This window comes from Ahaetulla prasina, chromosome 14, assembly GCF_028640845.1.
Source record: "Ahaetulla prasina isolate Xishuangbanna chromosome 14, ASM2864084v1, whole genome shotgun sequence".
Taxonomy (NCBI): Eukaryota; Metazoa; Chordata; class Lepidosauria; order Squamata; family Colubridae; genus Ahaetulla; species Ahaetulla prasina.
In genome coordinates, this window is record NC_080552.1 from 15,298,091 (window position 1) to 15,324,837 (window position 26,747).

The 26,747-nt window shown below is 43.8% G+C and overlaps 2 protein-coding genes across 2 annotated transcripts in view; both read left to right on the plus strand.

Moving 5' to 3' along the window:
• The window catches only part of GSPT1 (G1 to S phase transition 1), a 31,937-nt gene extending 23,994 nt beyond the window's left edge, over positions 1–7,943 (plus strand). The window contains exons 12-15 of the mRNA XM_058156922.1: positions 4,338–4,511; positions 5,439–5,528; positions 6,235–6,403; positions 7,346–7,943. Of these exons, the coding sequence (XP_058012905.1) occupies positions 4,338–4,511; positions 5,439–5,528; positions 6,235–6,403; positions 7,346–7,398 (486 nt within the window). The 3' untranslated portion in view covers positions 7,399–7,943. The remainder of the gene's footprint in view (positions 1–4,337; positions 4,512–5,438; positions 5,529–6,234; positions 6,404–7,345) is intronic.
• A 4,376-nt stretch (positions 7,944–12,319) lies between these two features.
• On the plus strand, positions 12,320–26,274 carry RSL1D1 (ribosomal L1 domain containing 1). Its single transcript, XM_058157831.1, has 9 exons — positions 12,320–12,470; positions 14,432–14,574; positions 16,154–16,292; positions 19,270–19,418; positions 20,906–21,007; positions 22,169–22,262; positions 24,218–24,340; positions 25,407–25,619; positions 25,826–26,274. Exons 1-9 carry the CDS (start codon positions 12,423–12,425, stop codon positions 26,129–26,131), a joined length of 1,317 nt encoding a protein of 438 aa, XP_058013814.1. The 5' UTR covers positions 12,320–12,422; the 3' UTR covers positions 26,132–26,274.
• Positions 26,275–26,747: the final 473 nt, after the last annotated feature.

The following is a 26,747-nucleotide window of genomic DNA, read 5'->3' on the forward strand; positions in this document are numbered from 1 at the left end:
GTTGGCATTTAAGATTTGAGCCCGTCCTGTATCCTGCAGTATCTTTGAATCTCTGCACTCAAGCAGGAGGTAGAGATGAAAAGCAGTTCTTGGCCAAACCACTCCCAGGTCTGTGGATATATTCTAGAAATAGAATAAGAATATATGAATGAGGCAGAAAATAATGGAAGTTGCTAGAATGCAGCTTATCTGTTTGTTATGTGCAGCCTTTTCAACGTTTCATGATGCACCTTTCACACAAAGAGACTATAAATATACGGCAGAGGTGAAATCCAGCAGGTTCTGACAGGTTCTGGAAAACCGGTAGCAGAAATTTTGAGTAGTTCGGAGAACTACTACTACGGAGTAAAGGCTACTTCTGGCTGGCCCCAGAGTGGGGTGGGAATGGAGATTTTTGCAATATCCTTCCCCTGCCATGTCCACCAAGCCACGCCACGCCCACAGAACCGGTAGTAAAAAAAATTGAATTTCACCACTGATATAGGGAATATAGTATTAGCAATTTCCAAATGCATAGACCTGGGCAGAAGACCAAGTACCGCAAAAGCAACAATTGAATAGAAATTACCATAAAGAGATAGGATTCAGAAGTAACTTGGCACAAAACTTTTTAAAGCTCAGAAACGATTAAAACGAAATAAGAATTGGGGTCTTAAAAAAAATACGGACAGATTACTTTGAATATTTCAAAAAAGACTGTTTGAAAAAAAGGGAATTTCTGATGTGAATTAGTACTTGCACTGGTCGGAAGGTGCTTTTCCCTTTGCTGAATTTTAACTGAGATATATGTGAGGGTTAACTTCCTTCACCATCTGCTATTCCACTCGTAAAAATGGTTGCTCACCAAGGACAGAGTTTGGGTCATCAAAACCTGCAGCAGATGTTCCTCTGGCGTTTTTACCCTTCCCGGAAACTTTCCTGAAAGGCGGTTCGAATTTCAAACACTGTTGCATAAATATCATGCCTCTCCCAATAATTGGCAGGAAAGCAAAGCCAATCTGTTCTTCAGTATATTGTACACTGGAGACGGGCAAACCTTTCAAAGCTAGGAACCCTGCCTAATTTTGGGCTAAAGGTAAAGGTTCCCCTCGCACATACGTGCTAGTCATTGCCGACTCTATGAAACGGTGCTCATCTCCGTTTCAAAGCCGAAGAGCCAGCGCTGTCCAAAGACGTCTCCGTGGTCGTGTGGCCGGCATGACTCAACGCCAAAGGCGAACGGAACGCTGTTCCCTTCCCACCAAAGGTGGTCCCTATTTTTTCTACTTGCATTTTTACGTGCTTTCGAAACTGCTGGGACAGAAGCTGGGACAAGTAACGGGAGCTCACCCCGTTACACGGCAGCACTAGGGATTCGAACCGCTGAGCTGCCGACCTTTCGATTGACAAGCTCAACGTCCTAGCCCCTGAGCCACCGCGTCCCACTTAATTTTGGGCTATTTAATGCAAAAAGAACGTGGACCGAAGACAGCTTCTCACTATTTTCAGGAGATAATGGGATAGGGTGCATAAGTTCACCTTGATGAAAAATGCAGTCTCGTTTCTCGTATTTGAGAAAATTCATATTTTCTCATGCATAGGTAGTCCTCGACTTTCAACCGTTCGTTTAGTGACCATTTGAAGTTGCAACCGCCCTGAAAGAAGTGATTTATGACCGCTTTTCACACTTAATGACCATTGCAGCACCCCCATGCTCACGTGATCAAAATTCAGACACTTGGCAGCTGACTCACATTTACGACAGTTGCAGCGTCCTGGAGGGGTGGGGGGGTGGGTCACGTGATCCCCCTTTGCAACCTTCTGACAAGCAAAGGCAACGAGAAAACCAGATTCACTTAACAACCGTGTCTCTAATTTAATAACTGCAGTGAGTCACTTAACAACCATGGCAAGAAAGGTTGTAAAATAGGGCCTCTGGTGGCTCAACAGGCTAATGCAGCCTGTTATTAACAGCAACTGCTTGCAATTACTGCAGGTTCTAGTCCCACCAGGCCCAAGGTTGACTCAGCCTTCCATCCTTTATAAGGTAGGTAAAATGAGGACCCAGATTGTTGGGGGGCAATAAAAAGTCGACTTTGTATATAATATACAAATGGATGAAGACTATTGCTTGACATAGTGTAAGCCGCCCTGAGTCTTCGGAGAAGGGCGGGATATAAATGCAAATAAAATAAAAAAAATAAAAAAAATAAAATAAAATGGAACTCGCTAACAAATGTTTCACTTAACAACAGAACATTTGGGCTCGATTGTGGACTGCCTGTAATTCATATTGAGAGCATTCATATTTTCTCGATCTTACTTTGATAGAAAATTAGATTATTTTTTTTTTTTTTAATTTTCCTTCTGGCTGGAGGGAAAAAAACCCTCCAAAATCCTAAAGAAGGGTTCAGAAGCCCCATCTTCCCCCATATTTGGTGGGAATCCTCAATACTACCGTAAGTATATGGAAAGCCAACGAGGAAAATAATAAAATTGACTTGGTTCCTAAGGCCTGTGATGGTTATCAAATACCATATTTTTCAGAGTATAAGACGCTCCAGACTATAAGATGCACCTACCTTTTTGGGGGAGGAAAACAAGAAAAAAAAAATCTGCCTCTGCCTCCCAGCAGTTTGCCTCCTTGCAGCAAACAGCCTGCTTTAGTTTCAATTTCATTTTCAGCACAGCCTGATTAGCACAAGAAAAAAAAATCTGCCTCCCAGCAGTTTGCCTCCTTGCAGCAAACAGCCTGCTTTAGTTTCAATTTCATTTTCAGCACAGCCTGATTAGCACAAGAAAAAAAAATCCGCCTCCCAGCAGTTTGCCTCCTTGCAGCAAACAGCCTGCTTTAGTTTCAATTTCATTTTCAGCCCAGCCTGATTAGCACAAGAAGAAAAAAAAATCTGCCTCCCAGCAATTTGCCCCCTTGCAGCAAACAATGGGAGGCCCGCATGGCAATAGGCACTGGCAATCCCTGCAGCCTGGAACAGCTCAGAAGGACGGAAGGCTGAGTCTAGGCTTGAGCCTAGTGAGATTCGAACTGCCAAATTGCAGTCAGCCGGCAGACAGCAGAAATAGCCTGCAGTACTGCCCTCTGACCACTGCGCCACCGTGGCTCCTAAATACATATTTAGTGGTTGTAACTCCTTAAGAAAGGATCTCCAGATGTTATTTCTGGAGTAATAAAGTGACAGCAAGTGAAGTATCAAGATGATGAAGATAATTAGTTCAATTTATATGCCACCCAATTCCAGAAATTAATGTAGAATAGGTAACACTGTCATAGGTAATAGGTAATCATCATCATCATCGGTGCTAGATAACATTAGTGCTACCTAGCACCGATGGTGTTCCCTAATTGGGTAATGAAACATCTGCAAGAAAACTATCAAGCTCAGAGAGCACCAAGGACCTCACAATTCAATCCTGAGTTACAAATATTCTCGTCTGTTGCTATTCCTGGATGTACTGAGTTGAAATAAGACAAAGAATAGGCTTAACGTGTGTGATTGTGATGACGCTACATATTTTCATATTTGGTGGACTTGCAAGAAAATTAAGGCCTTTTGGATAAGAATTTGGTGGATTATTCAAAATGTACTGAAGAAGAAGATAAAGTTCCTGCCACAATTTTTCCTTTTGGGAATTATAACGGATTGTACAGGGATTGAGACTAAATTGATTCTGAATTTAATAACAGCAGCAAGACTGTTGATTGGACAATACTGGAAGAAAGAAGAGATACCTACAATAGAAGAATGGATATTGAAAGTTATTAATTTGGCTGAGATGGCTAAAATCTCAGCGTTTTTAAAAGACAATACGCAGGAAAGATATTTAATTGAATGGAAAAATGGATTGATTATCTACAAAACAGATATCAGATTAAGAAATATCAGATTGCCTTTGAATAATTAGAAAGTTATTTTATGTAATGGGAGGGGTTGGGAGATGAAAAGCTGTGGATGTGGTTATTTGGATTGGAAGGGAAAATTTTATTCTATGTTTGGTTTATGTATAACAATACCTTGTGATTGACCCAGGAAGCCGGGGGGGGGGAGGGAGGGCGGAAAAATGTTTTTGTTTTTTAAAACTCTTTCAATAAAAAAAAAAAAAGAATAGGTTTAACGTGCAGAAATATTTATTGGGCAGGCCATGTTGCAATTGCAAACCCAAAAAGCAAGATGACCTTTTAAAAAAACACGGTTATTTCATGGCATCGGGGGGAAAAAAATCTCCCATTATGTAACTGACAGGTAACGTCACAGCCTTTTGCACGACCCTAAAATATTGTTAAGCGTGCCTGACGTTTCATGCCTTCGACCACTCCAATCTCCTCTTCTTTTTTTTCTCAGCACAACGTGGAAGTCCTTGGAATCCTTTCCGACGACGTAGAGACCGAATCTGTAGCTCCAGGGGAAAATTTGAAGATCCGACTGAAAGGAATCGAAGAGGAGGAAATTCTCCCGGGCTTTATACTCTGTGATCTTAATAACCTGTGTCATTCGGGACGCACCTTTGATGCTCAGGTAGGCCTCCAGAAGGAGATCTGGCTCTCTTAATTTGAAATACTCATTCCCGACTCTAGGGAATGGTGCTCATCTCTGTTTCAAGGCCATTGAGCCAGCGCTGTCCGAAGACATTTCCACGGTCATGTGATCAGTATGATGTTATGAAGCACTGGTGTTGCAGCCTATCGGCTGCCAGCCCCTCCAGCAGCCGAATCAGATGAGGAGGAGGAGACGTGGCTGTCAGGGTCAGCATCAAGGCGACCTGAGAGCTCCGAGGGGGAAGAGGGAATGGAGTTGGCAGAGAGAGAGAGAGAGAGAGAGAGAGAGAGGCAGAGCCTGGGCCATCCGTCAGCCCTCAGATGGAGAGTCAACAGCCCCCAGGTCTGGAGGTGGCTGATGAGGAAGAGGAGGAACAGCTGGGTCCAGTGCCTGATGCACAGATGCGCAGAAGGCAGAGGAGAGGAGAGCAGTGGAAATCTATGGGCTGATCCTTGGGACGGAAGAGCCACCGGTGCTAACAAAGCCCCACCCCTAGCTCTGGGGATAAAAGGCAGGGGGCGGAGATGAATAGATGTGGCAGACAATTATTCATCTCCCAGCTGGGCGGACTTTTCTTAGCCTGCATTGAGAGAGAAACTTTTTGCCGGGGCTGCTGGCGCTCCTAATAAAAAAAGTCATTGATTTAAATGCAGAGGGGTTGTTATGTTTGGAGAGCTGTGTCAGAATAGTTGGTACCTATTTATCTCCTTGCAGTTGCATGCTTTCGAACGGCTAGGTTGGGGCGATGATGGGAGCTCACCCCATCGCATGGCACTTGGGTCTCGAACCGGGGCTGCCAGCTTTCCAGCCGACAAGCCCAGCGTCTTAACCATTGAACCACTGCCCAATTTAGAATAAATATTACTGAAATCAAGTTGATTTAACTGGCCTCTTCTTCGATTACAGATAGTGATCATTGAACACAAATCCATCATCTGCCCAGGTTACAATGCGGTGCTCCATATTCATACCTGCATTGAAGAAGTCGAGATTACAGTAAGTGCAAACTTACCTTTGTTTTGAGGATCGACAAATACTCGCTTGTGGCAAGGACAGCAAAGGGGGGATATTAACTGGCCTTTTTTAGGGCAAAATGTCTTAAGTTGGGGGGAAAAAAGTGCAGGGGGAAAAGGCAAGTTTAGCCCAGTTTTTCCCAAAGATACTTTTTCAAAAGGCAACTGGACTTCTGTTTTTCCTTGAAGATGTTTTGCTTCTCATCCAAGAAGCTTCTTCGGTTCTGCTCCAGAACTAAAAACTGCAGAACTGAAGACGCTTCAGAACCTATGGAGCCATGTGGCCTGGCACACCCAGCATCGCCTGTTCCTCTTCTGAGTTTCTGGCGCGCATGCGCGTGCAATGATCAGCTGCCCTTTTTGCATGCGGCAGTGCTGGAAACTAGAAGATCTTCTATCTGGTCTTCCGTTTTCCTGCGTGAGCGTGTGCGCCGGCCAGCTGATCGTCGCGTGCGCATGCGTGCCACAAACCCGGAAGAGTAGCTGGCTGAGACCGGAGGCTCAGTAGCTGAAACCAGAAGTTCATTTTCGGGCATGCGCATGCACCCTGAGCTCCCTTTTCAGCACTCGGTAACCGAAAAGATTCGCCATCACCGTACTAGAGGTTCTTCTCCCATGTAGCGTTCTGCTTGCGAAATGAGTGTGCGACCCACACGGTGCTTCCCCTGGGTTTCTTTTTCCTCCCGCAGGCCTTAATCTGTCTGGTAGACAAGAAATCAGGAGAGAAGAGCAAAACACGGCCCCGTTTTGTCAAACAAGATCAAGTATGCATTGCCCGTTTACGGACGGCAGGAACGATCTGCCTCGAGACATTCAAAGACTTCCCTCAAATGGGCCGCTTCACCTTAAGAGACGAAGGTGGGACAAGTATACATTCTTCTTGTTGGTTTTTTTTTTGGGGGGGGGTGCGGGGAGATCCAGATCTCTGAACTGTAGCACTTCAAATCTACACATAGTCCTCAACTTACAACCAAGGGGCTTGCAACCGGTTCTCGCCTAGGCTGGGACCACAATTCAATATCTCCTGATGATTGGCCCAAAATCACCCAGCCAGCTTTCATGGCTAAGGCGGGACTAGAACTCACTGTTTCCTGGTGATTGGCCCAAAATCACCCAGCTGATTTTCATAGCTAAGGCAGAACTAGAGCTCACAGTCTCCTGGTGATTGGCCCAAGTCACACAGCTGGCTTCCATGTCTAAGGCAGGATTTGAACTCAGGGTCTCTTGCTTTAATTTAATTTAATTTAATTTAATTTAATTTGTGCCTTAACCAACAGACCAAACCGGCTGTCATATTTTGCTTTACAGGTAGTTCTCAACTTACAACAGTTCGCTTAATGGCTGTTCAAAGTTACAGCGGCGCTAAAACAAAAGTGACTTATGACCATTTTTCACACTTATGACCGTTGCAGCATCCCCAGGGTCCTGTGATTTACATTTGGATGCTTGACTCACATTTGTGACGGTTGTGGTGTCCCGGGGTCACGTGATCCCCTTTTGCGACCTTCTGACAAGCAAAGTCAATGGGGAAAGCCGGATTTGTTTAACGACGGTGTTACTAATTTAACACCCGCGGGTGATTCACTTAACAAAGGTGGCAAGAAGAGTCGCAAAATGGGACAAAACTCATTTAATGAATATCTCACTTAGCAACCTAAAAACTTTGGGGCTCAGTTGTGGTCATAGATGGAGGACTACCTGTATTTTATGTGAAACCCTGATGGTGTTTTATCTGAGACCTCCTAATGTTGTTTTCTGCCTTTTTTCTCTCTGTCTCTCCCTTTTTTTTTTTTTTTTTAGGTAAAACCATTGCAATTGGTAAAGTTCTGAAATTGGTTCCAGAGAAGGACTAAGCATTGTTTTTGACAAGCCTGCACAAATACTGTAAGGAGGGGGGGGGAAATGACTTTGCAGAGCCCTGTTCCACATTGCCTTCTTTCTTTTCTCCCCCCACCCGCCCCCCTCCCCCCACCTGATAATCTCCGCCCTTCTCTTTTGCAAAGATGAGATCTCACCGCAAAGGTCCACATTATGTCAAGCTTTCTCATATTGAGAGCTCTGCTATGCCACTGTGGAAGTTTTACCCTTGAAAAGTTTCATTTTTTATTTTATTTTTTCGTTTTTGGTTTGGTTTGGTTTTTTTTCTCCTCCTCCTCCTCCCCCTCCTCCTAAATTCAACTCCCACCCCCCCACCGGAAAGATTTGGCAATAGCTTTGTAAAAGTGATGTGGACATAATTGCCTCGAATTATGAAAAAAAAAAAAAATCTACAGGATTTCTGTTTTAATTGTCCCCTCCCGTCAAATGGAAGCATTTTTCAAAGGCAGATCATTCAGGTGTGCATGAGTGCACATGTTACACAATTACCATGTTAATAAACTCTCCAATTTGAATTCTTTTTTTTTTTTTTTTTTGGGTATCTTAATTACTTTGGGAATAACGTTTTTATCCGGATGTCATGCCTGCCGCATTCGCTTTTTAACCTCGTAGAACGATCTGAACATTTGATGATTTGGGGGTTTTTTTCGGGGGGGGGCAGAAAAACACGGGTTCTTATCTTTGACAGATTCCCCGATTGTGTTTTAAATCAGGGGCCTCCAACCTTGGCAACTTTCAGACTTGTGGACTTCAACTCCCAGAGTCCCTCAGCCAGCTTTGCCCCTGATTTAAATGAAGCAATTAAACCAGGGGTTCTCAACCTTGGCAACTTCAAAGCGTCTGGACTTCAACTCCCAGAATCCCCCAGTAAGCATGGCAGGGCTGAGGAATTCTGGGAGTTGAAGTCCACCTATTTTAAAAGTTGCTGTGGTTGAGAAACACCAAATTAGATCGTTGACAAAACTCGCATTAAAGTTTTCCTTTTGCCATTTTTTTTTAATTTTCCGTGGTTCAAAACCCATTAAAATAGGTTCATGCAAATATGGTACTGTTTCGTGATGCATCAATATATCTCAAACTTAATTTAACGCAAACGTGCAGGCCCAGGGTGTAAAGTAAGCACTTCCAACTCTGTCCTGGAGAATATTATCATTATGGTTCCCCCCCCCAGCAGCACAGGTTACTGACTAAAACAAGCAGGACTGTTATATCACAACTCTTGCAATAATTCTGGCGTGTCAATGTTCAGTACGAAAACTGAACTCGGGCGCCGGTTTAGGATTTTTAAAGCTTCCTCTGCTACCTTTAACTTGGAAGCCTGGAGAATCTTTGTAGTTTTTCTTTCTTGACAAGAGGTTGATTTGAAGGGAAGGCGGTTGGGTAAGAGAAGTGCGTAACCCTCTTCAATCAGCAGCTGGATGTTGTTTTCGGGAATTGTCACCTTGTCCTCAAAACGTGCTGGGTCATTTAAATCTTGAGTAGACTCAAGCCAGGCACCGAGTGCCGAAACGGGAGCGCGCACGCGTGTGCAGGAAACCGGAACAGCAGCCACCTGGTGTACATGCACGCGCCAGGAAAATGCTCTTCTGGTTTTCAGCGTGCGCATGCGTGCCGGTTTCTGGCACGCCTGCATGCACGAAGACCCCAGCTGGCCGGTGCACATGCGGCGCCGGAAACCAGAAGATCATCCGCGCATGCGCACCAGGCGGCTGATCTTCCAGTTTCCAGCACGCCCACGCGCATGAAGACCAGCTGTCCAGCACGCCGGAACCCGGAACAGCAACAGGCAACGGCTCGCGTGCCCGGAGAAATGGCTCTGCATGCCACTTCTGGCACATGTGCCATAGGTTCGCCATCACGGGTCTATACATTTTTGCGTATCAGGCAATGCAAGCTAGCTTCACCTTCCCCAGATGGTTACCTGGGAGATCTATCCGGGTTCCAGTTCTCAGACGCTGGGGTTGAGTTTTAAGGAAGTGACAGCCCCCAAACACAGCTTGTGGGCACATGATTGAGGAAATAAGAACCTACAAGGGAGCAAAGCTAGGACCCGGATTGAGACCTGTGTTTCTCAAACTTGGCAACCTGAAGCTATGTAGACTTCCAACACCTGGAATTCCTCAGCCAGCATTCAATTCTGGGAGTTGAAATCCCCACATCTTCCAAGTTCCCAAGTTTGAGAAACACTGCACTGGGTAGTAGGTAAGACTAGGATTCTAAGCTTGTATCTATGGCAATGAGTAGCCGGCAGCATCGCTACCATTGCTAGCAATATAAGCTGTAGGAGAATAACAGTGGTGCTTAAAATCATTTAACTGCATTTCCTATTCTAGAATTCATTACAGAAGGCTGATTTCTCTGTGGAGATTCTCCGTCATCCAGGTCACGGTTGTCCCAAAGGTGCTTTTTTCAAGAGGCAACCGGACTTTCTGGGTTTTTCTTTGAAGACGTTTCTCTTCTCAACCAAGAATCTTCCTCAGCTCTGACTGGACCTTTCAATTCCGCACCATTCATTCAGAGCTGAAGAAGCTTCTTGGATCAGAAGCGTAAAAAAAATGTCTTCCAAGAAAAACAAGAAAAGTCCAGTTGCCTCTTGGAAAAAGCACCTTTGGGATTACAGAAAGCTGGTTTTCCAAATGCAAAGTTCAAAATGTTTTTTTCCATATTGGTTGGTATGTTCCAAGGAGAACGTGCCCCGTTTCTCTTAAAAAAAAAAAAGGGCAGTCACAAAACCGTTCCATTTTACACAGCTCTAAATTTAAAATGTTGCCTCCTCCCCCTTTTCCTTTGTAACCGTGTCCATTTCATGTAAGGCTCCATTGTACAGACGAAACAAAGTCCTTCAAATTCATGACTACAGTTGTAGCTACCATAATGCATGAAAATTTAAATAAATTTTATTATGTCTGCAAATATCTGGGCTTTTAATTTTTTTTTATTTTTTTTTTGCAGTAATACGAAAGCTTTTAAATTATTGTACCTTTTTCAACAAAATTGTTTTTTGGATCATTGTTTTTAAGTAGCAAACTAGGGAAAGTTTTTTCTTTGTGTGTGTGTGTTTTTAAAGGCTAGGAGAGTTTAGACAGCATTCTACTATCTGGCACTCTTTGGCATGTTGGATTACTAACGTTATTTGGGCATAATCTTCTACACGAGCAAAAGTTTCTGTGCAGAATTCCAGAACTTTAAAAGAGCCTGATGCTTACGGCATGCAAAAGAAAATGGGACAGTATTGTTCTGACCTAGGCTTCGCATGAGAATGAAGCAGACTCCTTGTCCCGAAAAAAAAAACACCTTTTTATTAAGTTACTTTGAATTCCTTTCATTCACATCCAGCAAAGTCTTTCAAGGAAGAATTTACCGTCGCAGACCTTGTCTGGCTCGGAGAACTGCCAGGCCAATATCTTCAAAACTTGGCAAGGAGTCTCTGAGAGTCACGAACCAATTAAGCGAACTAATTGTCTCCTGCAAACTCCTCTCCCCTTTATTCCTTATGGGAGGGGCCATTCACCGTCCACCTGTGGCTTTACTCCTGAGTCAACCCTTGTTCCTCAGCTGTTCCCTTCTCTTGGCATCTCTGTGCATGTACACATCGGGAATAGGCTCCAGCTGTTCTTCAGCCCCACTGATGTCCGACTCCAAAGGCAGCTGACAACTGTCCAAGACAGTCCTGGACCCATCTCTTCCTCTGATGCAGAGCCCTCATCAGGACTGGCCCATGTTCCTCCCCAACCTCCTCACTGTCTGAGTCTGCCACCAACTCCACTGGCCAGCCACAGCAAGTATACTGGTATCAAGCTAACAGCCATGCCATCCCCCAATTCCAGCAAAACAATAGTTCTTTGAGAATTCTGTAAGCATGCACACTTAACATACTTAGAGGGTGCCTGATAAAAAAAAAAGGAAAAAGGCTGGGCTAGGCTAGCTGCGATCTTGGAACATATTTCAAAATTGGTTTAACTGGAACAAAAAACTCAACTGTCCTAGCCTGCTGCCTTCATCTCTGACCCGAAGTCTCAATAAGTCTTTGTAAATTTTCTCAGCAAGATTTCTGGCCGGGCATTGCCACCTCCTTAGAACGGAAAGAGAAGGACTGGCCTCATAGTCACCACAGCTGAACTTTTATGCCTCAGGTGGGACTAGAACCGAGTCTTCCAATTTCTAGTCTAGTGCCTTAACTATCCCACGTTAGATACACACAGTCAAAACTGGGAGTCCAATTTAATACAGTTCCTGCTTCCCATGGATAAGCCAGCTGGTCAACCTGCAAACTGCATTGCTGGCTGGGGAATTTTAGGACTTGGAAGTCCACAAAAGTTGCCAAGTTTGAGAAACAACAGCTATCAACTTGACCCATCCTGGCTGGGAATGGATGTCTATGACACTCCACCTTTGGGGGGCCTTTCATATAGGGTCCCCCCAATAAAATACAGATTTATTTATTTTGGGGGCATTGGCTTTTTTTCCGTGCTTACTCCCAAAGGTGGGCATATATGCCCAAGCAAACTCGGAAGTCCTGTTTCTATAGTACAGGGATCTCCAACCATAGCAACTTTAAGCCTGGAGGACTTCAACTCCCAGAATTCCCCATCCAGCAAAGCTGGCTGGGGAATTCTGGAAGTTGAAGTCCTCCAGGCTTAAAATTGCTAAGGTTGGAGACCCCTGCTATAGTAGAGCTCTCCAACCTTGGCCACTTTAAGACTTATGGACTTTTAACTCCCAGAATTCTGGAAGTTGAAGTCCACAAGTCTTAAGGTGGCCAAGGTTGAAGACCCCTGCTATAGTAGGCCTCTCTCTCTACTATTTCCGGTTTCATCTCTATGATGATTCGACGATGTTTCACAATCGGAAGTCCGCTTCCTTTGCCCGACCTCTATGGTGCTTTTCCTCTCTCTCTCTCTCTCTCCCCCCCTTGCAAGATAAGGGGAAAGGCGCCTTCCGATTGCGTCACGCCGCGGCGACGCGCGGAAAAGGCTGCTCCCCACGTGGAAGGAGAGGCATGGAGGCGAAGGTAGAAGCGGCGGTGCTGCCTTTGAACCAACGCCAGGTAAGGCGGCGGATTGAGGGAAGGGAAAACCCCCCCCATGTACACCTGGGCGCTGCCTTTCCGTTACTAGGAGTTGAGTTCCCCACGACACGTGGACCGCCCCGCTTCGGGTGCGTTGCCCATTGAACCCCATTGCCTGGGTCCGCCCTATGGACATCACCGCAGGGAGGCGGGCGGCATCTACATTTAAGCACACGATTCTTGTTCTTCTTAATATTATTTGGTGCTTTCGACTTAGTCTTGTACTCGGCATGGCTAGTCTAGCGAAGAGAAGGACAGGATAGCAGCCTTCCGATATTTGAGGGGCTGCCACAGAGAGGAGGAAGGGGGTCAGGCTAGTTTCCAAGGCACCTTTGGAGGCCAGACAAAGAATAATGGTTGGAAACTGATCAAGGAAATAAGGAGAAACTGTCTCATTGGATCTCCAGCTTGGGCGGCGGGGGGGTTGTGTGTTCGACTAGATGACCTCCAAGGTCCCTTCCGTCCTGATTGAACTGAAAAGGCTGTTGGAAGGGATGATTAGGGGATTGGAGACTAAAACATATGAAGAACGGTTGCAGGAACTGGGCATGGATAGTCTAGTGAAGAGAAGGACCGGGGGAGACAGGAGAGCATCTTCCAATATTTGAGGGGCTGCCACAGAGAGGAGGGGGTCAAACTATTTTCCAAAGCACCTGAAGGCCAGACAAGGAATAATGGATGGAAAATGAATGAGGAGAGATTCAACCTGGAAATAAGGAGGAATTTTCAGACACTGAGAAACTGTCTCACTGGATCTCCAGCGTGGCGGGGTGGGGGGGTGGACTAGATGACCTCCAAGACCCCTTCTGTCCTGATTGAACTGAAAAGGAAGGGATGATTAGGGGACTGGAGACTAAAACATACAATGAACGGTTGCAAGAATTGGGCATGGCTAGTTAGTGAAGAGAAGGACCAGGGGAGACATGGTAACAGTGTTCCAATATTTGAGGGGCTGCCACATAGGGGAGGGGGTCAAGCTGTTTTCCAAAGCACTCGAAAGCCAGATGAGGAACAATGGATGGAAACTGAACAAGGAGAGATTCAACCTGGAAATAAGGAGGAATTTTCTGACAGAACAATCAACCAGTGGAACAGAAATTGCCTTCGGAAGTTGTGGGAGCTTCATCACTGGAAGCTTTCAAGAAGAGACTGGACTGCCTTTTCTCAAAAATGGTGTAGGGTCTCCTGCTGGGGGGGCGGGGGGGGGCGCTAGATGACTTGCAAGGTCCCTTCCAACTCTGTTAATCTGTTAAAACAGAGGTTCCCAATCTTTTTCGCCCGCGGCTCCCCCGGAAATCCGACCTGCAACTGCGCATGCGCACCAGACGCGCCCGCGGCTCCCCGGAAATCCGACCTGCAACTGCGCATGCGCACCAGACGCCCCAGAAATGGCGCATCAGCGCCGGACCCAGCGGGCGCAGATATTCCGCGGCGCCCCCATGACGATAGCGCGGCTCCCTGGGGAGCCGCGGCTCACAGTTTGGGAATCACTGTGTTAAAACATACGTTAGTCTTGACTCCTGCCAATTGCCTGATTAAATCCCTGCAGATTTTCTGGCAAGGAAACAATATAAATCGTAAGGATACAACTAACAAAGTTACAGTCATACAGTCATTAGTGGTAGGAGATAAGTGATGGGAATGATGAGAAGATTAATAGTAATAGTAATGCAGACTTAGTGAATAGTTAGACAGGAATTATTTGTTTAGCAGAGTGAGGTCGGGGAAAAACTGTTTTTGTGTCTAGTAGTTCTGGTGTGCAGTGCTCTGTAGTGTCGTTTTGAGGGTAGGAGTTGAAACAGTTTATGTCCAGGATGCGAGGGGTCTGTAGATATTTTCACAGCCCTCTTTTTGACTCGTGCAGTTTACAGGTCCTCAATGGAAGGCAGGTTGGCTTCGAGACATGGAGATTCTATGAGTGATAACAATTTTTGTTCTAGATCAAAAAAGCCACTCAAGCATTACTTGCCTATAATGCGAACAAACAGAAGTCCGGAGAAAAAGTCCTGTTGGATGTAGACCAGAATGTCTATTTGATGATTACCGTCTGGAAAATCCCACCAAACGAGCAAGTCATCAAAATGTAAGGCTGCCTACCTGTGTATTTTAGTTCTGCTTTTCCATCCCAGTGAAATGCTATCCACAATTGGGCATATCTAGGAAGATTGGAAACTGAAGATGCAGCAAGAAATAAACCCAGTTCAAAAAAAAAAATTCTTATATGTACAGTAGTGGCCAAAATTGTGGAAACCTTTTGGGAAAATGTATTTTTTAAAACTAGCTAATAACACCATTCTTTTTTTCCTTTTTTTTTTAGTAGTACCATAAAATTATATATTAATGGAAAGATAATTTAATCAAGAATGTAATGCAATAACTTTGATGAAGGATTTGCTATTAGAATAGCAGTTACAATATAAAGAAGAAAAGTGAAACACATAGAAAAAACGAGATATACAAAAATTATCACCATGTTAGTTAATGACTTGAGAAAAGACCAAGACACACAGCAAGATGAAAATTGGGGAAGAAGGGCAATATCATCGCATGTTCTGTGATTTTCTGGTTCAATTGGCCCATCCATTTGTTACAGGAGTGGCCAAAATTGTGGAAACCTTTTGGGGAAAGTATATTTTCTAAAACTAGCTAATAACACCACTTTTGGGGGGAGTAGTACCATAAAGTCATATATCAATGGAAAGATAATTTAATCAAGAATGTAATGCAATAACTTTGATGGAAGGATTTGCTATTAGAATAGCAATGACAGGATAAAGAAGAAAAGTGAAAAAAAGAGATATACAAAAATTATTCCCATGTCAATTAATCCTCAGTTGGGTAACCTTTAGCATGAATTACGACCTTACAACGTCTTCCCATGGAATGAACCGAGTCTTTTAATTCCGCAGCTGTTATAATGTGAAACCAAGATTGAAGGATGGCTTCTATTCACTGGGTTTTATTGCTGGGTCGCTTCTGACTAACCAGTTTCTTCAGTTGGCTCCATAGATTTTCAATTGGGTTAAGGTCTGGGCTTTTCCCAGGCCATTCCAGCAGTGGTTTCCACAATTTGGGCCAATACTGTAGAGCAGGAGTGTCCAATCTCGGCAACTTTAAGATCTGTGAACTTCATCTCCCAGAATTCTTCATGACCGACTGAAGAATTCTGGGAGTTGAAGTCCACAGCTCTTAAAAGTTGCCAAGATTGGACCGCCGATTGATGTTAAATTGATGTTGAATGAAGATCGACAGTATAGGTAAGTCCTCAGCGTACGACCACAATTGAGCCCAAAATTTATATTGCTAACCGAGTTTTGTCCCATTTTACAACCTTTCTTGCCATCGTCGCTAATTGAGTCACTGCAGTTGTTAAGCAAATCTGGCTTCCCTGTTGACTTTTGCTTGTCGGAAAGTCACCAAACGTGATTGCATGACTTTGCAAGGGTCATAAACACGAGTCAGTTGCCAAGCATTTGAATTTGCATCACACGACCAAGGGGAGGCTGCAACAGTCGTAAGTTTGCGAAACGACCATAAGTCGCTTGTTTTTCAGTGCCGTCGTGATTTCAAACGGTCACTAAACGTACTGCCTGTAATTGCATCTTCTTGGCGACCCCACAGCTGTTGCTTTGCTGAAGCCTGTGGTCTGTTTGGTGTTCTAGAAACCTGCCTCACAGCATTCTGCCGGACACCTCTGAGGTTTGCCTCTTCACCAAAGACGAACCTGGCTTAACAGCGGAACAGACAGAGAATTTGTACAAGAAGCTGTTGGACCAACATGGAGTCACAGCCATCACTGAGGTATGAAACTTTGGGGTGAAAGCTGTGCTTATTCCTTTTAGAATAGAATAGAATAGAATTTTATTGGCCAAGTGTGATTGGACACACAAGGAATTTGTCTTGGTGCATATGCTCTCAGTGTACATAAAAGAAAAGATACCTTCATCAAGGTACAACATTTACAACACAATTGATGGTCAATATATCAATATAAATCATAAGGATTGCCAGCAACAAGTTATAGTCATACAGTCATAAGTGGAAAGAGATTGGTGATGGGAACTATGAAACGATTAATAGTAGTGCAGATTCAGTAAATAGTCTGACAGTGTTGAGGGAATTATTTGTTTAGCAGAGTGATGGCCTTCGGGAAAAAACTGTTCTTGTGTCTAGTTGTTCTGGTGTGCAGTGCTCTACACCGTCGTTTTGAGGGTAGGAGTTGAAGTAGTTTATGTCCAGGATGTGAAGGATCTGTAGATATTTTCACAGCCCTCTTTTTGACTCGTGCAATATACAGGTCCTCAATGGAAGGCAGGTTGGTAGCAATTATTTTTTCTGCAGTTCTAATTATCCTCTGAAGTCTGTGTTTTTCTTGTTGGGTTGCAGAACCGAACCAGACAGTTATAGAGGTGCAAATGACAGACTCAATAATTCCTCTGTAGAATTGGATCAGCTCCTTGGGCAGTTTGAGCTTACTGAGTTGGCGCAGAAAGAACATTCTTTGTTGTCCTTTTTTAATAATGTTTTTGATGTTAGCTGTCCATTTGAGATCTTGCGTTATGATAGAACCCAGAAATTTGAAGGTTTCTACTGTTGATACTGTGTTGTCAAGTATTGTGAGAGGTGGAAGTATGGAAGGGTTTTTCCTAAAGTCTACCACCATTTCTACGGTTTTGAGTGTGTTCAGTTCCAGATTGTTTTGGTTGCACGACAAGGCTAATCGTTTTATTTCCTATGCTCTGTCGATTTTGGGAAAGGAGCAAAATAATGGCCTCGTCCAAAGACTGCCCACAAGAGTTTCTTTAAACATGTAATTATGGCTTGCGGAATAAACCACAGTTGCACCGTCTATGGAGATTCTCCACCATCCAGGTCACGGTTGGTGCTTTTTTCAAGAGGCAACTGGACTTTCTGTTTTTTCTTTGAAGTCGTTTCTCTTCTCAACCAAGAATCTTCCTCAGCTCAAGAAGGAAAACCCACCAGCAGAAGAAGATTTAATAAATCTAAGATTTATTTAAATAAATCTAATTAAATCTAAGATTTAATTTAAAAAATCTTAGAATGCGCAGAGATGGACAAACTAACAAAAGAACTCAAGGAGAAAGAGGATACAGAATATTATAAAGTGTGATGTAGATGGTACGAATGGTTGGAAAATAGGAAAGTTAAGAAAAACGATTAACATGGTAAAATGTAGATGAAATAAAGGAAGATAGGTAATAAAAGTAGATTAAGATAAAGTTAAAACGTATGTAAATAGTAAGAAAGGACCGCTTTGAATGAGCTGATAAGAAATAGTGATAGTTATATAAATGTTGTATATTTTGTGTTTTGTTTTAATGTGTTTAAAATAAAAAAACTTTTTTTAAAAGAATCTTCCTCAGCTCTGAGTGGACGGTGGGGAAGGGAAGGATCCAGTCAGGGCTGAAGAAGCTTCTCACCTCAGAAGCAAAACATCTTCAAAGAAAAACCAGAAAGTCCAGTTGCCTCTTGAAAAAAGCACCTTTGGGACAACCGTGACCTGCATGACGGAGAATCTCCACAGAGAAATCAGCCTTCTGTAATGAATTCTAGAATAGGAAATGCAGTTAAATGATTTTAAGCACCACTGTTATTCTCCTACAGCTTCTATTCCTAGCAATGATAGTGATGCTGCCTGCTACTCATTGCCAAAGATACAAGCTTAGTATCCCAATCTTACCAACTCCTCGAAGGCGTCTCGCTTCTCATCCAAAGAGTTTCTTCAGCCCTGAAGCCGAAGAAGCTTCTTGGATGAGAAGCGAAACGTCTCCAAAATAAAACCAGAAAGTCCAGTTGCCTCTTGGGGGGGGGAAAAAAAAAGTACCTTCGGGACACAATTGCACTGGATCTTGCGATTTGCTTGATTTTTAGCTTGCTTTTATACACGTAATCGTTGACTTACCTAATAAATTTATACGCTTACCCATCTGAATGTGAGGCAAGTCTGGGTGGTTTACAAAGATCGTAATAAAAACAAAGGTGCATTAAAACCTTAAATATTAAATAAGCCAGGGATGAAATAAACTTGCATCCATGCATTCGTGCAGTTGTATCAGCCGTGAAATAAGTGAAATGCATGCTGTGTAACCAGGAAGCTCTAGGAACAGAGTGTTCTGACCCAGCCTTAGCAGAAGCAAGGAACAGACTCCTTGTCACGAAAAACCCTTCTCTATTTTCCTCTTGTGAATTAATTGCATTCACCCAACGAAAAGTCCAAGCAAGAGTCCTTTATAGAGTTAACTGCAGTAACAGACCTTATCAGTTCTTTGCGATAATTGCAAGGCCGAAAGGCTGCAAATTAAGTTCTGGCAAGCAGTCTTTGTGGCACAAAACTGCAATGAGCCAAAATCTTCAGAATTAGGAACGGTTGTCTCCTACGACAACCACTCCCCTTTCCTTCTATTTATTCCACAGCCAGGGAGGGGCCATTCAGCCTCCACGTGTGCTTTGCTTCCCGAACTGACTCCTTGTCCTCCGTTGTTCTCCTCTCCTCCTAACAGCTCTGCACATACGTGCATCTGGAACAGGCCCCAGCTGTTCTTCCTCCTCACTCATAGCAGCCTCCAAAGGCAGCTGCCTCTCCGGTGGCTGGGAAATCTCGGACGACCCTGGCTCTGTCTGCTCTGTCTGACGCAGAGCATCCATCAGAGCCTTCCCCAGACTTCAGAACTGGCCCAAGTTCCTCCCCAACCTCCGAGTCTGGCGGGCCACAACACAGGGGCTCTCAGTGTTGTCTGTCCCCTTCTGTTTCTCGCAGGTCATCTCTTACAAGACGTTGAAAACGGAATACAAGCCCTTTGAAGCGAAATGCCGCCTGCTGAACCGGTTTGCTCTTTTCTTGTCCGACGATCGTATTCGAAGATTGCTGCCTTCGCAGATTGGGAAACATTTCTATCGGCGTAAAAAGTAAAAAAAATCCCCGGCCTCATTTTTTATTTTATCAAATTTATCTAGCCACCCCTCAGCAAAAAAATGACTCTGGGCAGCTTGCCTTGAAACACACGGCCATACGTTATTTAAAACTTATCAAAAAGTCAGCGTTACAAGAAATAGAATGTAATTAAAATTAAAAATAGGCAAACCCCAGCTAGAGAGAGAATGAGTCTGTCCGTCATCAATGCAGGTAGTCCTCAACTTACGGCCGCAATTGAGCTCAACCTTTCTGCTGTTAAGTGAGAAGATGGGGGCTTCTGAACCCTTCTTTAGGATTTTGAAGTTTTTTTCTCCAGCCAGAATAATTTTCTATCAAAGTAAGATTGAGAAAATATAAAGGTTCTCAATATGAATTACAGTTGGTCCACAATCAAGCCCAAACATTCTGTTGGTTAAGTGAAACATTTGTTAATGAAGTTCCATTTTACGACCTTTCTTGCCACATCGGTTAAGGGAACCACTGCAGTTCTTAAGTTAGTCACACGGTTGTTAAGTAAATCCGGCTTTCCCATTGACTTTGCTTGTCAGAAGGTCACAAAAGGGGATCATGTGACCCGGGCACATTGCAACCGTCGTAAATACGAGCCAGTTGCCAAAGCTTCTGAATGTAAATCAGGTGACCATGGGGAGGCTTGCAATGGTCCTAAGTGTAAAAAACGGTCATAAGTCACTTTTTTCAGGTCACTGTCGTAAGTCAAGGACTACCTGTAATGGAGCCATCTAAACATGGCTCCGTTCCTTAGGACTCCCATGGCGACAAAACCAGGCTCTGAGGTCTTTCTGGAAGATCAAAAGGAACGGAGCTTGCTTAATTCTATGTCCTTTTGCTCCGTTGTCCTTTTTTCTTTTCTTTTAATAATATATTTTTTATTATTTACATGTAAGTATATCGAACACAGTGCGCCCATCGTAGCGTTTCATCCGCCATGAAAACCAAAGCGAAAGACAAATAACAAAAATGCTACTTACACAGTGCTAGACTTGTACAATTATTCATTCTAAGACATATTTAATATCTCATTCCGGGTCTTCTTCGCCTATTTTTTTTCGGGTTTCAGCCCCTACCTCGTGCTTCTAGCCATTTCTGTTCCATGTGTCCTAATATTTTGACTCTCCTTTGTTTTTTAATTCAAACGTTAATCTATCCATCTCTGCGCCTACTATCTTCCTTATTATCTCGTTTTTCTGAAGGTGTTTTCACATTTCCATTGCTGTGCATATGCCATTTTCACTGCAGTCAGGATATGTAGTATTATGTATACTGACCCTTTGCTATAGTCTTCTGTTATAATGCCTATAATTTCCTTTCTGGTTTCCTTTGGCCTTGAGGGCCTTTAGATACATTGAGTTACATTCCCCATCATCCCCCCCCCCAACTGGGGTAATTTGGTTTGGCCCATTATGTAGCTGCTGAACCTAAAGTAGTGGAAACCTCACTTCCTACCTCTCTCCAATACCAGGGCACCTCTCTGCGTGGACTTGAAAGCCAAGGACCTAGCTAAGGAAATCCACAAACGCATCCATGGAACAATTCTCCCAGTCACTAACAAGGGCTGTTGCTGGTAAGTATCTTGACTTGCAGCTCTCTAGTGCTGGGGGTGGGGTGGCTCAGTGGTTGGGCTGGAAAGCCGGCAGACGAGGTTCGAAACCTAGCACCTAGTATGGGATGGGGTGAGCTCCTTTTCCTTGCTCCAGCTCTAGCAGTTCGAAAGCATGGAAATGTGAATAGATAAATGTATAGCCTTTAGACTTACATACCGCTTCACAGTGCTCTCCAGCCCTCACTAAGCGGTTTATAGAGTCAGCCTATTATCCCCCAACAATCTGGGTCCTCATTTTACCGGCCTTGGAAGGATGGAAGGCTGAGTCAACCTTGAGCCTGTGGAACTCGAACTGCTGGCAGCCAGCAGAATCGGCCTGCAATCCTGCATTCGAATCACTGCGCCAGTGGGTAACACTTTGGGTAACACTTCGTTGGGAAGGTAACCGTGCTCCGTGATACCATGCTGGCTACATGACTACAACAATTTTTTCAGACGGCGCTGGCTCAGTGGCTTGAAACGGAGATGAGCACCAGCCCATCTGTAGAGTCGGCAACGGCCAGCGGAGTAAATTTTGATGGGAATTCTTTACCTCTTTTACTCTAATCCAGGTGTTGTGAGCAGTTTAGAGGGAAATGGCTAGCAATCCAAGAGGACTACCGCAAGAGGGGAAAAATGGGGCCTCTATGATGCGATGGTGGGACACGATGACTCAGTGGCTAAGACGCTGAGCTTGTCGATCAAAAGGTCGGCAGTTCAGTGGTTCAGATCCCTAGTGCCACATAACAGGGTGAGCTCCTGTTGCTTGTCCCAGCTTCTGCCAACCTAGCAGTTCGAAAACATGTAAAAAATGCAAGTAGAAAAATAGGGACCACCTTTGCGTCTTTGGCATTGAGTCATGCCGGCCACATGACCATGGAGACGTTTTCGGACAGCGCTGGCTCTTCGGCTTTGAAACGGAGATGAGCACCGCCGCCTAGAGTCGAGAACGACTAGCACATATGTGCGAGGGGAACCTTACGATGCATTGACGGTGAGGTTAAGCTTTTTATGAAGGGCAGACAGTTTGTAGGTCATCCATAGCACACAGGCCTGAAGCCCCTTTCTTTCTCTGTGATTCCGAGAATACCCCGAGATGATGCTACTGTAATCCAACAGGAAAACTTTCTGAATTTCTTTCAGCATGGTTCGGATTGGGCACAGCAGCATGGATGCATCGGAGATCACTGAAAACGTGATAGCAGCTGCCAAAGCAATAGCTATCAAAGCTCCACAGGTAAGGGTGTTTGTTGATGTAGGCGCAGAGCTGGGAAGAGGGGCGAGTCAAACGAATCATCAGCCTACAATTGTTACGTTCCCAACAAATGGCCTAAGTCCAACCCGCTCTTGAATTCTGTTTTTTGTTTTTTTTTTAAATTGAGTTTTATTGAATTTTAACAATTAAAACATTTGAATTCTGTTGACCCTTATCTGGTCCCAATTTAGTGTTGAACTTGAGTTGACTAGATTCTTGTATACAAGCTTCAACAGTAAACCTGCGGAGCTGCAATGTAACGTACAACCCTGATCCTTCGCATCTGACAGTGAACTACCGGTAGTAAGTTTCAGACAGACTCTGTGCAGGTAGTTGTTGACTTAACAACCAATCACTTAGCAACTATTCAAAGTTTCGACAGATCCCCTCCCCGCCAAATGCTACTTACAATCGAGTTCCGACGACTGCACACACACACACACACAGTCATTTATTTATTTATTTATTTTTCGTATTTTTATACCGCCCTATCTCCCTAGGGACTCAGGGCGGTTCACAGCCAGATAAAATATACATATAAATACAAAATAAAACATCCATTAAAAAACTTACTACATATGGCCGAATAATTAAAAATAGCAATACACATAATAAAATCCCCATTAAAACCAATTCAAATTTAAAAATCTAGTCCAGTCCTGCGCAGATAAATAGATGTGTCTTAAGCTCGCGGCGGAAGGTTCGAAGGTCAGGAAGTTGGCGGAGTCCTGGGGGAAGTTCGTTCCAGAGGGTGACTGGAATATGACTCCCATTTTGGGTGCTTACTGACCAACTCAGCTTTACAGCTGGTTGCAGTGGTCATTTGATCACAATTGTATGTTTTTTGCCAGTTTCCAGCAAAACCGCCCATAGGAATACATCGATTCGCTGAATGAATGACCACATTCAATTTCAGGTCCCATTACAGTTACAAGTCAAGGACTAGCTGTACCTGCTTCCTTGGATGTTGTACAGTAAGACACGTGTCAAATTTGGCGAATTGGGGGTAAAATGCTCCATGCTGGAAGATGTTCCCAAAAAAGACCACCAGAAGTTTCTTCATGTTGGCTGGGGAATTCTGGGAGTTGAAGTCCACCCATCTTCAAATTGGCGAGATTGGGAAGCATTACTACAAATTGTACTATTGAAGGACCACTGAAGTAGGGATGGGTGGGAAACCCCATTCATCATAGTGGGGCTCCCTCCTCAGGATTCCGTTTCAAAGTTCCAAAGCCAATTTGATTGGATTTATTTTTTGGCTTGTGGTCCACCAGCAGCCTGCGGAGCTGGCAGCAGTCAGATAGTGAGGAGACTGGAGAGGACAATGGGCCAGTCCTGTAGTTAGGGGAAGGCTCGGACGAGGGCTCTGCGTCAGAGGCAGAGATGGGGCCAGGGCCATCTGGGAGCAATGCACAGACTCTGGAGCCTCCAGAGGTGGATAGCAGAGAGGCAGAGGAACAGGAGGAGCCTGTTCCTAGTGCACGCATACGAGGAGCTGCCAGAAAGCAAGAGCAGCTAAAGCAAAAAGGATGACTCAGGAGTAAAGCCAGGAGATGATTGGCCCTTTCCATAAGGCTTAAAAGAGCAGCAACAGCTCTTGGGCTCTTTGTAAGAAAGCAACGTTGCTACAATTGTTTCTTGTCGGAGTCTCTTGTTTCTGAACTTTTGCCAAGAAAAGTCTTTGGCAGGGTGCCAAAGTAGACAAACGTTGGTGATAAGGCCGAAGGACTGTTTATGAAGAATTTGTTTTGGACTTAATTTGGACGAAGCTGAGAATGAAGTAATCCTCAGCTGTTCTAATAAAATACGTTTGTTTAGCACCGATTGTATCTGGTAATAACTACTTGGGGCCTGGGTCACAACACTTCTCTCTCTTCGTTTGCTCGCCTTATGTCACTACAGATGTTTCTTTCCTCCTCCTTTATGTTGCTCTTCAGATCTGGAAAAGCGTGAAAATTCTTCACCTCAAAACCAGCAAATCAATTGCACTTCCTGTCTTTCACTCTGCTGTCCGAGGCGAGGCTGCTGTTCAGAAAAAGGAAGGCGCTGAAAACCAACAGGTGAGATTCTGAGCGGCACAGCCCAGGAAGACGGACTGGGTGTTCCCAATACACTGTATGCCAAAATCTCTATTTAGGGCAGGGGTTTTAATGGGAATCCCAGTCCATTAGACGTTTGGCCCCACGGAGACGTCTTTTACCTTTATTGTTTTAAATGTGGTTTTATATTCTGTAAGCCGCCTTACAGAAGGCGGCAATATAAATTAAATAAATAAATAAATCAGAGGTTCTCAACCTGTGATCCATGAAGCCCTGGAGGGGCCATGATGGCATCACAGGGGATCTGTGAAAACTTGAAGAAATGTTATAATTTAAATACTGAGTTAAGTCTTGGGGATCCTCGGCCGCAAAAGGTATTTAAAGGGTGCCCACGGTGGGAAAAAAAGGTTGAGAACCACTGATCTAAACACTTAACAACCAATCAAGTGGAAGGGTTGTGTCCTGAAGCAACAGTCAAAATATATTTGTTTTTAAATTATTATGAAAATAATGGAATGTGCAGAAATGAGTAAACTGACATTTGAAATTAGAGAACAGGAAGATAAACAATATTACAAGATATGGGATTTATTTTATCAATGGTTAGATAATAAAATACGTTAATGAAGATAGAGATATGTATAATATAAGAATTGTTGAAAGATGCAAAATACAATGTAACATCACTAGTGTGAATTAAGATGAGGAACGAACGATATATGGTAAGCAATAAAAAATCTAGTACATAATATATGAAGATAGGGAGGATATATTCATAGTTAAATAAATGATAAATTGACCAAAATAATTGGATATATATTAAACTGGTAAAATGTAAAATTAGATAAATTATATAAGTATGGTGAAATTGCGCAAAAGATTTGTAAGTAACCAACCAACACGCTGTTTCTACTTTTATTGAAGATGTTTTTATGTATGTTTGTTTAGAAAATAAAACTTTACATACATACATACATACATACATACATACATACATACATATATATATATATTTGTTTTGCACGATGCCTACCTTAAAACAAGGGAAGCAATTGTTAAGGGAGCCAATTTCTCCTTTTTTTTAAAGACTGTGCAAATAAAGAAGAAAAGCAAGGCTAAACCAAAGACCACAGATCAGGCGGGCACAAAAGACGACACGAGTGGGGCTCCAGAAGCTGACGTGCCTAAAACAGACGGACTGGAACCCTCTGCCCTAAAATCAAAAGAAGAACAGGAGGAAGAGGAAGAAATTCCACAACTGGTTCCTATTGAAACTCAGCCCTCTGAGGAAAAGGATCAGGTACTTATTTCCCCTTAAGTTGGAATGTGCCCCCCCCCCAAAAAAACACCCTAATTTCCTCCAAAGATAAAAGGCGTAAAATTTTCTCAATTTAGGGCAATGCCTCTCGGCCTGAGCAACTGTGGACTTCAACTCCCAGAATTCCCCAGCCAGCTTTTTCTCTGAGTGTGTCTTTTCTGTCTCGATTTTTCCTTTTCGGCAAATAGGTGGCCAAGCTGAAGTTGGATGCAAAAACACGGCCGGAGACGGGCACTCCGAACCTCCGTAGCAAAAGGAAGGCCGAGATTCCCGTTTCGCAGCCAGAAAGACCCACAGAGGCTTCGGCCTTAGAGAAATCAAACCGACAGAGGCCTGGTCGAAAATCCAAGATGGCCAAGCAAGAGCTTTTGGAAAAGGCGCAGAGCAAGGATGCCAAGCAGCCCTTGGCAAAACCAACGGTGGCTCCAAAAAGGCTAAAGGCTCCTAAACCCAAACGGGACCTGAGAAAAATGAAAGTGCCGCTGTCCCTTTGAGCAGAGGGAGAATATTGGCTTATTTTCATATCAAGATCAAAGGGAGGTTGGCGGAGAAGACATTTTTATTCAATGCTGGTTCACTTGTAAAAACATCCTGTATTTTGTTTTTCATTGCGGGAATAAAACAATGTCCTATTTTATCCAGTTCTCCAAAGCTGAATTTTCCAAGAAGTTGTCTTTTCCGTTTGGATTTAGATAATGAATGTGACTTTGTGTGTATAATAGTCACCTAACTTTGTGTATAAAAACATTTTAGAATTCATTTCCATAGAGATTCTCCGTCATCCAGGTCACGGTTGCCCCAAAGGTGCCTTTTTTTTTCAAGAGGGCAACTGGACTTCCTTGGTTTTTCTTTTCGAAGACGTTTCGCTTCTCATCCAAGAAGCTTCTTCAGCTCTGACTGGATGGTGGGGAATGGAAGGATTTATATTCCTTGCAGACAGAGCTGAAGAAGCTTCTTGGATGAGAAGCGAAACATCTTCAAAGATCTTCAAAACATCTTCAGCCCAGGTGGTGCTTCAGGCATGTCCCATCATCTTGAGGATCCAACTGGAGGAAAAGTGGATGTGTGTCCCTGCCTCAGCTCAGGATCCCCAGGTGTACCCCATCATCT